Genomic DNA, 11,352 nt, shown 5'->3' with positions numbered 1-11,352 from the left:
GCCAATCAAAGCAGCCCCCCGTCGTCCGGGGACGGCCTCCCATTGGACTGCATTGGCCGGGAGGCCGGGAGGAGAAGGGGGCGGAGCCCCAGGCCCTGGAAAGTGGGCGGAAAAGGAAGCGAGGAGGGACGCGCCCCGCCCCTTCTGGGTACGAGCCTACGCTCTTCGCCAATCAAAGGTGCCCCCCCCGTCGTTCGGGAGCGGCCTCCCATTGGTCTGCTCCGGCCAGGAAGGCGGGGAGGAGAAGGGGCGGGGCGTGGGACAGAGATCCAGCCAATCGCCGGGCCCCTCCGCGCGCGCCCCTGGTTGCCCCTGGAAACCAGACAGCCAGCAGCTCCCCGCTGGAGGGTCTGCGGCGCTGACCGGGAGGACGGGAGATGGATGACCACACTGGGGACCCGGAGACGGAAGATGGAGAGGTGGAGAGCCTGGCCTCGCGGCTGTCCGGGGTCAAGGCCAGCTCCGTCCCCCGGTCCCCGGTGGAACCCGTGGAGCCGGAGCCGGAGCCGGAGCCGGAGCCGAAGACCGTAGAGGCTTCGGAGGAAGGCGCCGCCGCGCCGAAGCCGGCCAAATCCCAGGAAGGGCTGGCGGTTACCGAAGCTGCTGGCGAGGAGGGGCCCGGAGAGCTTGAGAGCCCGGCCGAGGCCCAGGAGGAAGCCGAGCCAGGGGAGCCGCGGGAGGCCGGGCCTGAGGAGCCAGCCGAGCCAGAGCCCGAGGAACCCGAGGAGGAGGAAGAGGAGGAGGGCGAAGAAGAGGAGGCGGCGGCGGCGGCGCCCGGGAGGAAAGAAGTCCCGTCGCAGGTCTCCCTGCAGCAGGTCACGGCCGGCAAGGAAGAGGCCGCGGCAGCCCGGGGCGCTGAGCGGGAAGGCCAGGTAGAGGAGGAGGAAGAGAGCGAGGCAAGCGAGGCGAGCGAGGAGGGGCTGGAGGCCCGGGTCCCACGGAAAGACGAGGACGAGCTGAGAAACCTGGACGAGGGGCTTGTGCTCGAGCCTTACGACTGGAGCGAGGAGGTGCAGAAGCAGCAGGAGCAGCAGCTGCGCGCCGAGCTTCTGGAGCAGTACCGCGCCCTGGTGGTGGAGCGCGGTCGCTACCAACGCTACAACATCTACTTGCAGCACAAGATCTTCGAGGCGCTGCGCAAGAAAAAGGGTGTGGAGGCCGCCGCCGAGGCGCCCGGAGGCGACAGGGGCGCGGAGCCCGAGGCCCCCGAGAAAGAGCAGGCCTACCTCCGCCATCTGGCCGTCCTGGAGGACCTGCGGAAGCAGGAGGCCGACGACCTGCGCTGGTATCACCACGAGCTGGACCAGCTGAAGCTGCAGTGCCAAGAGAAGGTCTCCCGGGTGGACAAGGAGTGGCGGCGCTTCCAGGCGCTCAAGAAGCAGGTGGTGATGCAGGCCATGGGCAGCTGCTGGATGAGGGGCGGCCGCCAGGTCGCTCTGCGAGAGGTGGAGCAGATCCAGGCACTGGAGGATAAGAAGGAGAAGGAGATGAGCGCCGTGAGGCTAGAGAACGTGCAGCTGAAGCAGAGCCTGGTGCATTTTGAAACCAGGATGAGGACCCAGGAGGACCTGACCGAGGGCCTGCTCCTGATAGACTTTGAACAGCTCAAGATAGAGAACCAGACCTTCAATGAAAAGGTCGAGGAGCGAAATGAGGAGCTCCTGAAACTGCGCAGCAAGGTGACCAACAACGTGCAGATAATAACTCACGTGAAGGAAAAGTTACACTTTGTGGACATAGAAAACATGTGTAAAAAGGCAGAGCTCATGGACATTGAGGCTCAGGTGGCCCAGAAGAGGGACATCTTGACCAAGACTAAGCAAGCCCGAGATGGCCTGCGGCTTGACAACATCAGGCTGAATCAGAAGTGTGGGCTTCTGGGCAAGGAATCCCTCCTCCGGGACATGGAAGAGAAAGTGGACAGGACGGAGGTGCTCAACCAGCGCCTGGCGAGCCTGAAGCACCACCACGCCGGCCTCGTTCTGTCCTGCAAAGGCGTGAAGCAGAAGATCAGGGAGGCCAAGGCCTTTCTGCCCTCCTGACTCAATTGATAGGCGACTTCCATCTCAGCAAACTCCATCCTTCACCAACTCCTGTTCTGCCTTTGTTGCCACTCTTTAAAAGGCCCCTGATGATTGGGATGAAATTGTGCTTTGTATTCTTAATTTTTCAGCTTCCAAATTAATGCTGAGCACAGAATTGAGTTAAATATAGAAAAAATAGTAAAACAGGTACAGGGAAACAAACAGGGATGGCTTAATGTACCGACTTCTCATAAAAAGCTGTCACAGACCTTTTTCTATCTGAGCAATTTTATAATTTCAGTGTCCTGACACTGAGAACTGATCCTCCTCCATGTTCAAGAGGGTTCAACAAACGGGCAGAGTGCCCAGAAAATTCCTGTGCACTAAACGCATTAGTAAATCCTCTTTGAATGTACTGAACTGTGTGGTCCTGAATCGCTCATTTCAGGTCAAACCTCACCAATTCCCTTAAAACTGTTTTGCATGTAAACAGCGCTAGCTTCTGGGGTAATCAAAACCCAGGAAGAGGAGGGACGAGAAACAGGGAGAAGAAGAGCCTTGTCCAATGAAAGGAGGCTCAGTCTGTCTAACTGTGAATGTCTGTTTCTGGCTCAAGGACAGTCTTCAATGCTAATGAAACGTTTTCTTGGACCCACTAAAGAAATGCACTGATCCGTGCCAAAAATGAAATTTTGTTTTCCAGTGAAGACAAAATGGTGGTTGTATTGTGTTTTGCAGGTGCAAAATACACAGAGTGATGTGACTGCTGAGTGTCCATAAGCCTTTCATTTTCAGCAAGATATGTGCAGATCTTAGACCGTCACTAAGCACATGATTTACTGTGTCAAACATTAAGATTTCTTTCATTCCTTGAGTTAATGTGAGAAACACTAGACAGGTCTATCCCCTTTACCTGAAGTCAGCGATGGCTGTTTTAAGGTTTCTTTGATGCTTTGGGAATCAGGGGCTTTATTTCTTCTTAGTTTTAGCTTGAATTTTGAGATGTGCAGATTTGGGGTTAAAAATATTCTTCCATCCCTAAATTTAAGAAGGATCATAAGAAGGATGATCTCTTCTTTGGTGCTAAATACCTTTAGGAAACCCCACTGCAGGCAGATGACTCGCTCGTGAGACTATCACAGTAACTTTTGTCTTTTGATGACATTTTGTTTTCTAAAGTGCTTTCCCTTTAAAGCCAATAAAGACTGATTAAAATTCCCTAACTTGCACAGCATGAATACTCTTTTATAATATCATAATCAAAGCACACAAACGTAAGAGTGAGGAGAGTAAAAAGCTTTGCCTTCCTGTTTCCCTTCTCTTTTTCCTCTACAATTTTTGTCTTCTCTCTATCCTATTCATCAAGACCAAAGTCAAATAGTGATTCCCTGGCAGATAGAACTTGGTTTTTCCTGTGCCTCAAACTGGGAACAGCAGTGGCTCACTCTTTTTTTGGCTGGGGAGGTTCAAACTGGCAACAGGCTCGGTGCCTACAGCTTTTATTATGAGTCTCCGGCTTTTGATTCACTAGAGAGAGAACAGGTATTTTCAGCTGACTTTGAACCACTGGCAATTACCCAGGTAGATTTCCTCATCAGCCTTCAACCTGGTGACCAGTACGTCTCTGAGTGTGTGTGTGTATTCAGTCGTGTTTAAGCTGCAAAGTTACCGATGTCCTCTCAAATTATGTTACCTGTGCTGAAGATGTTCCAGTTGACTAGAACGTAATAATCTTCTGTTGACTATTTCATAACAAAGCTCTAATAACTCACAAGCTGTTTCAGACAGACCACGTCCGAGGAAGAATGCCAGGGACCCAAAAATCATTGTCCCCCTCCCTCAGCACCTGACAGCTGTCTGCAGGCAGAGCCCCACCCCGGCCTGTGACCCACCCACCCCTCTGTGACTGTACCTCCAGGAGACAAAGACCCTGGAAGGCAGACAGTGGGTCGGGGTTCAATAAATTTGTTGGGTTAATAACATTCATGTCAGTCTCATTTGCTGAATGTATTCGTTACTTGAATTCCTATTAGGTGTCAGGCACAAGTCCCGTGCCGGATTCAAAAATGATTACAGTAGTAATGAGGATGTCTCAATGAAGCAGAGCCAATGAGGACAAGGACAGAAGGCAGGCTTGTAGCTTTGGAAGGAGGACCCCAGAGACACACAGCTCCACCCCTTCCTTGAGGGGACAGTTACAGAGCAGTGCCCCAGTCCAGACTAGAAACCCCTAAAACTAAGACGATTCTTACAAACACTAAAAGGCTATACAGATTTTTTTTTCATCTCTTTGTCAAAAAGTACAGGGCCTGAAAAGTGGAGGCACAAGAAAATCTAAATGAGATGTCCGTGAAGCTGGCCTCTTGATTTTCTGCTTTCAACATTTTATCCTAATTTAGAAAATAAAACGACAACCACTCGCTAATCTTCAGGTAGATGGCCAAGGCCTTTCCTTAAGGGTACAATCGTTGATTCTCGAATTGTCTATGGCATCTTAAATTTCTTGCAAAATAACCTCCGTGCAGACTGCATTATCCTCTTTCAAATCCTGGCCACACCACTTCATCAGGCAGGTGGCTTGGCCTCTGTGTGCCTCGGTTTCCTCAGTACTGACTTCAGAGTTGTCGTGAGGATCAAACATACTTTAAGTAAAGGCTTAATGTAGTGCCTGGCACACAGCCACCATACACAGATACTAAGTATTCTCCAGCTGTCTCTCTCACATCCCATTCAACAGCATTTGAAAGAGATTTGCCTTTGAGACTTGTCAAAGCTTTTAGTGTTCTTAGAAGCAACAGTTTCTTTTCACAACACTGGTTTAACATAGCATTTAATTGAATTGTGTAAATACAATAACTACCACCATTGGCATAAAAAAACTTGAGAACGATAATCAGTGACAGGCTCACCTCAGGGATGTAGCTGCGTACATGCCAGACAGCAGCCTACCAGGCAAGGGAGATTTAGGGTGAACTAGCCTTTTTTTTTTAAGGTCTGAGCTGGACGTGGCCACTGTTACAGAGGGCTTTTTGTTTGTTGTTGGCATCGGTGGCAGGAGGGACGCAGGCACTACCTGGATAAAGCCCAAGGCCTCTGAAAAGGAAACACTTCTTCACCACTAAATGAAAACCATTTTTCAGTGACAGCACATGTAAGATTTTTCAGTTCCTCAGTGGAAATCCATACTTTTCTTTTCGTATGAGTTCATCTGCAGTCATTATTTAGATTTTCACTACTAGTCAGGTGTGTATGCTTGCTCAGTCGCTCAGTCGTCTCTGACTCTTTGTGACCCCCTGGACTGTAGCCCGCCAGGCTCCTCTGTCCACGGGATTCTCCAGGCAAGAAGACTGGAGTGGGTTGCCACTTCCTTCTCCAGAAGATCTTCCTGACCCAGGGATCAAATCTGTGCCTCCTGCATTTCCAGCAGATTCTTTACCCACTGAGCCACCTGGGAAGCGTGTCTTCTATAAAAAGAGAGTTCATCCACCCCCAATACGTAGTTTGTTTTAAACTTTGAGATGGTCTTAGTCAGGGTGATGAAGATGCAGACGCTACGGATGAAGGGGACCCCAGGAACGACTCCCACCGCGTCCCGTCTGAGAACCTGGCTCTAAGGCCTCCCTCTGCTGGCCACACCCGTCCTCTGGTCCTCCTGGTGACCCGCAGCTCACCGCAAGGCCCAGCTGGGGGGCACCCGCCTCTCTGCCCTTCTGGCACAGCACCTCCTTCCCTCTCTTGCCTTCTTGGCAGGCTGCACACTTCGGGGGGTGGTGTCTTTGAACCGTCAGCCCCCTAGTTTCTCTTAGGAAAACACTCCCCAACTTCCACCCTTGCCACAGCTTGGGCATTGGCTGGGGGTCACCCCTCAGGGCCAGCCGTCAGGCATGGCTCTGCCTCCTCAGAGCTGAGGTCAGAAGCCCCAGAGCAACACGTTCTCTGGGGAGCCAGCCGTGTTTCTGAGCAAGGGCTGGGGAGCCGCAGGCCAGAGTCTGAGCCCCTCCATTGGGTGGAGGGGCCCAAGCAGATGGCTTCTGAGCCACACCTCTGAGGACAGGGCGTGACCTGCTGCGGAGATAAATGAGGTCATCCTGGAGACTGAGCCCCAGGCATGGTGTGGGTGGAGCAGTGAGCGAACCCCCAGCTGTCAACCCTCGATAACGCTCCACCAGTCTCAGCCTGCAGGGGGTGGAGACCACAGGGCAGTGGCCCGGAGCCCTGGGGCAGGGCGCCCATGCACAGGAAAGGTGCTGTTTCTGAGCCGTGCAAGGCTCAGCGACGTGGGACCAAAGGGCCCAGAAGCCGGGAACCTGATCCCGAAAGGACCAGCACGCACACCAGCAACGTGAGAGTCCACTGCCCTGCCCGGCTCTGGGACCTGGAGGACCGCTTCACGCGCACCGCCACCGTGGCGGGGCAGCGCCACTGGTCTCCACCCCCAGGACGGGGAGAGACCACAGGTACCCGCGGACACCACAGGGCACCCGGCAGGTTGGGGGTCCTGACGCCCGGCCCGGAGACCCTGACGCCCTTCTGGGATGGGGGGCAGGTGCGGGGGTGGGGTTGTGAGCAGGTGAGCGGGGCAGGTGTGTGGGCCGGGTGACCAGGGGCTAAAGCTGCAGGCGGTCAGGCTCAAGGGGCAGCAAGCCTGGGGCTCCCCTCGGCCTGGAAGGGGGACAGCGCTAACTTTCCGATCCCCTGACCAAATCACCGTAACTGAACCACCTCTTTTATTTAACTGAGACTAGTAAGTGCATTTGAAAATATTCAAATAGCACGATGCTCAAAGTCAAATTTTACCATACTTCGGGGTGAGAACTCTAACTTGAAACCAAACGGCAGTGAATGTAAGCAACAATTTTACATGACTTTTTATTTAATAAAACCACGTATTTACAATTCAAAAAGCCCTAGTTTGATACACTTTACTAAATAAAATTAAAGGTTAACTGTACAAGCAATTAAAACATGATATGTAGCAAGTGTTATCAGCAAATTATTTAAAATAGTCAAAACCGGAGCAGTTAAAAAGTACCCTTTAAAGTGGACATTGTTCTAGATGAGATTTCAGTAACTGGTGGGGACACAGCAACCGGCTCTGAGGTGCCAGCCACAGAGGCCCCAAGCCTGACATCTCACCTTCTGAAAATCAGTGGCACCGGAAGTGGAGATGGCCGACTTCCCAAGGGGGCTGCGCTTCCAATTCTGTTTCCAGTTTTCCGAAACCAGAACAAGTAAGCAGAGAAGCGCAGCCCTGTGCGGTCCGGCAGCCCTCTGCCCTCTGTGGCAAATGGCTGAGCGACCCTGGACTGGGACCTTGAACTTCCCAGACTCCGAGGTGGACACAGCAAGCCAGCAGAGAGCTCATGTGGTCCCTGAACAGGTCATGAAAACGTCCTCTAAACTACAGATCCGGAAGGGCTGCAGAATGGCCTGGAATCCTGCTTAAAAACGCAATGCATATACGGTGCTACCCAAAGAGACTTACGTCGAACCATCCAACAGCCACGTCAAGGGCGGGGCGGGGCTGATGGCATGTGGAGGTGCACAAACGCATTCTCAGCAACTGCCCGCGGCCTGGCTGCGGCGCCTTCTGTCACCACTTTGGGAATATCTTTATGTACAGTAAGAAAATATACACATCTTTCACAAACAGAAAGCCCACGTCATGGGACGAGACCAGGTACGTCCACGAGGAAGGGCGTGACGGGGCCGGCGGCCCGTTTTTGGCCCGGTTACGCTCAGCCTCTTGAGGAGTCCGGGACCGGCTGCCTCAGCGCTCGGCGGAGACAGAAGGCCTCCTCCAAGGGGTCAGGCGGGTCAGTGCTTCAAGGCTGAGGCAGGAAGTGGTGGGGGATGCTCTGCAAGCTCCCCGGGGAGTTCAGCCAGGAACACGAAGGGGAAAGGACACGTGGGACAGAGCCGGGGTGGAGGGCATGAGGACGGCCAGCGGCTGGGCAGCCTGCTTTGTACCTGAAGTGTCATTGGCGGGCAAGGCAGGTGGAGAAAAACCTATAAAAGTAACGCCGTGGTCAGGCTCCACCCCGGGGGCGGGCGTATGGCTGCGAAGGGCGGCTGGGCGGCAGGTGCCCACGGGCCCTCTCTCCCCCAGAGACCGGCGCGTGTGCGCGTGGGAGCCGTGTCCATGCGGACGGGCCTGTCCTTTGGACTTCTCTGTGACGACGGTCTTCACGTCTCTGAATTCAGATAACCAAAGCTCTTAATGCAAAGTTCGCCAAATGCATCAAGAAAAGCTGGGACAAAAAGGTGGCTAATGAAGTGGGGGGGGATGCTGAGAATTCCTGACAAGCTAACTGGACGCGTCCTGCTCGCCCGGGTCCCCACAGCCATCCACTGAGTCCACCGTGTCAGGGTCACCGCCCCAGGGACCACACCTGCCCTGCAGGGACAGGAGGAGCGCCCCACCCCACGCGGGCTGGCCCAGTCTCCGGGGAACCAGCGGGCGGCCAGGGGCGGGGCGTCTTGCCTCCCCTCGCCCGGCTCAGAGAGGCTGGCTCTGCTCTAACGCCCGTCTCTGCTGCCGCAGGGTCTGGGTGAGCCACCACTGCTGGACAAACGGGGCTGCGGGCTCTGGGACAGCGGGGCACCCCCCGGAACCTGAGCGTGCACTGTCAGCCCCGGTGCTGGAATTTTGTCAAGGCAACGTGGTAAAAGGTCAGCCTGAAGGTCAGATCGTGTGTGCTCCGGGGAGACCACGCGCACCAGTGGCTGTCCTCTGAGAGCCCGTCTTCCTGTCCTGCTGTCTTTGGTAGGCGGGCTTTAAAAACACGACCTGCGGCTCTGGAAGGATTACCTCGGCAACTAAAATCAGCAGTCCCTTTTGGACTAAAATATGTAGATATGGGCCAATGCCACCTCTGAGGTCTCCCAAGTAACATTTCTCATGCAACTTGGCTAATGAAAAATTGTAATGTACTTTCCGGTAGTTGACATAAAAGCATTACAATTTAATCAACTTTTGCTGAAATGAGGGGAGGGAATTAGCCACTGCCCTATTTTTAAACCATGCAGAATACGCAGTGGTTGGCCATGGTCGTCATTCCACTGAGCTTCTTAAGGCTTAGCCTTGGTTTAATTCTTTAAAAGTGTTTGTTTGTTTGTTGTATTGTGTTTAAGGCCAACTCCAGCATTAGGGATCAAACGTGGAAACAGCCCCTCTCCTCCGGAGCTGCCAGGGCATCCGCCTGAAGCCACACAGGTGCCACGTGGAGCCTGCTTCCCAGCTGATCACGAGTCCACCTGCCTCGTCAATGCCGCAGAGATGGGCTTCCTTTCTCCATTTCCCTGCTGTCCTTCTGCAAGGCGGTCAGCACCTGGGAATCACAGGGAGACACAGGTGGGCGACTGGCGACACACGGACACAGGTCCTCACGTCCTCCCTGGTGGCCACTCCTCTGGTCCACCTTCCACATTCCTGCAGATTCATCTTTCTACCGCGGAATCCAGGTCACACCCTCTCTGGGCTAGAACGTTAGCCCAGGGACTTCCCTCCGAGCACCAGCCGCTGAAGTCAAGGCCGGGCTCCTGGGCTCTGCCCTCTCCAGTCTGGCTCCAGCCCCCCGCGCTCCCCACCAGCGGAGCCAGGCCCTGCCTCCAGAAGGCTCACACGCCCTTGCGCCTTCCCACGCTGCTGGTCCCTCTGCCCCGTCCCTTTCTCCTCACCAGGGAATGACCAATCCTTCGAAGGCCCGCAAGACACCAGCTCCCGGCCAGGCCTCTCCACACATCCCCAGGGTGATTAGCTCCCTCCTCCTCGCTGCTCGGAGCTCTAAGTTAACACCTTCATTTTTAAAAGCATGACATCCCACTGTGATCGCTTAACAACAGCAGGGACAGGACGGGCCCAAGTGCTGCAGCCACGCAGAGCACCGCCAGGCACCTCCCACAGAGCAGCCGTGTAACCCGCACAGCGTGGAAGGCAGGGAGCGGTAGACACTCACACGAGCGACCCGCTAAAGGCCACACCACTCACACGGATCCACACTTACATGGGTCTTCTTTCGGAACCAAGGGGATCTCCAGAGCACCAGTTCCTGAACCTCCTTGGGCCCAGCACTGGACCTCTTTAGGCGAAGTACAAATTACAGGGGGTATGAGGGTTTCAAATACACGGCACAGAAGGGCTAACGGCAGATAGAAGCCCCCTTCTCTTCCTGAGTGAGAAGGCCAGCCAAACACAACCACTTAACTGTTTGCTAAAGCACAGCAGGATCTTACCCTTAAGCACCGTATTTAGAGAAACGGGCACAAACCACAATTCCCGTGGCACCTGGAACCCACTGCCAGGCCAACTTCCATCACACCCACTATCAGGGGCGCCTACTCTCGGATAACCTGTGACCCGGTCCTAACCGGTAATGTTCACCTGAAACGCAAGCAGCAGAATGGCAGATCTGGACTCGGCCCGTCCGTCTGTGCATGTTTCTGCCGGTGTGTGGACAGGGGCGGGGGCGGACTAGTGAAACACACAGGGAGGTCAGCAGACCACAGCTGTGCGAGACGGACAGCCAAAGCAGCGAGGGCTCTGAGTGACGGGCACGGTCATCAGGAAGGGCCCTGGCTCTCTGCACCTACTTCAGAGCGTGAGTGGAAGGGGCCGAGTCCCGGGAGACTCCAGAGCACGCTCACACACAGGTGGGCATGCACCTGCACAGTCCAGCGGGGACCCCACTCAGAGGCCCTGCCCAGCCCAGCGCTCTGCAGTCTCCATCCTCAAACCCTTGACACTGATTCTGAACACGAGGCCCCATACCTTCATCGCGTGTTGCCTATTTATTTCTTAATCAGAGAAAGGCTCTTTTTCCCTCTCACCAGATCCCTGATAATTATATAGCCGGTCCTGCTCACACAGGAGCTGAGGTTTGTGTTTTTTTAACAGCTTACTGAGACATAACTCACACACCATAAGTAAAATTCACCCACTTTGTGTGTTCAATTTGGTGGCTTTTAATATACTCACAGATAACATGCGGCCCTCGGCACAGCCAATTTCAGGGCATTTTCACAGGGGCACAGGTAGCCCCTGCCCCCCACGCGCCACGTCCCATCTCTACAGCTCCCTTCTGAAACTGCACGGGAACGGGGCCTCGCAGTGCGTGCTCTGCAGTCTGGCTTTCTCACTTAGCGCCATGCTCTGAAGGTGCACCCGTTCTGTCGCATGGGTCAGCACTTCACCCCTTTTCATAAACTGAATGCATTTAGTTCAGAACTGTAACTCATAGCGCTTAGCTAAGCAGAGAGCAGTGCCCCCGCCCTCTGGCTGGTAAAACCAGGGGAGCGTTTCACAGTGTTACCCAAGGGCCCACAGCAG

At 54.4% G+C, this 11,352-nt stretch overlaps 2 protein-coding genes across 5 annotated transcripts in view; one reads left to right on the top strand and one right to left on the bottom strand.

Moving 5' to 3' along the window:
• The first annotated feature begins 262 nt into the window (after window positions 1-262).
• Window positions 263-3,243, top strand: CFAP184 (cilia and flagella associated protein 184). The gene has a single exon (XM_070791867.1). The coding sequence runs from the start codon at window positions 378-380 to the stop codon at window positions 2,040-2,042; it is 1,665 nt and encodes a 554-aa protein (XP_070647968.1). The 5' UTR covers window positions 263-377; the 3' UTR covers window positions 2,043-3,243.
• A 3,620-nt stretch (window positions 3,244-6,863) lies between these two features.
• TBC1D14 (TBC1 domain family member 14) overlaps window positions 6,864-11,352 on the bottom strand; it is a 110,018-nt gene continuing 105,529 nt past the window's right edge. For all 4 annotated transcript variants that reach the window (XR_011567284.1, XM_070791865.1, XM_070791866.1 and 1 more), the window contains one exon: window positions 6,864-9,355. Coding sequence is in view for 3 of the 4 variants with exons in the window: in XM_070791865.1 (XP_070647966.1) it covers window positions 9,290-9,355 (66 nt within the window). In the remaining variant the exon portion in view is untranslated. The remainder of the gene's footprint in view (window positions 9,356-11,352) is intronic.

Source organism: Bos indicus, chromosome 6 (genome assembly GCF_029378745.1).
Source record: "Bos indicus isolate NIAB-ARS_2022 breed Sahiwal x Tharparkar chromosome 6, NIAB-ARS_B.indTharparkar_mat_pri_1.0, whole genome shotgun sequence".
NCBI lineage: Eukaryota > Metazoa > Chordata > Mammalia > Artiodactyla > Bovidae > Bos > Bos indicus.
The sequence above is the reverse complement of the archived record's forward strand: the minus strand, read 5'-3'. Positions and strand labels throughout refer to the sequence as shown.

What these genes read in the sequence shown, in the direction of transcription:
- CFAP184 (XM_070791867.1), top strand. Translation starts at nt 378, where the DNA reads ATGGATGACCACACTGGGGACCCGGAGACGGAAGATGGAGAGGTGGAG.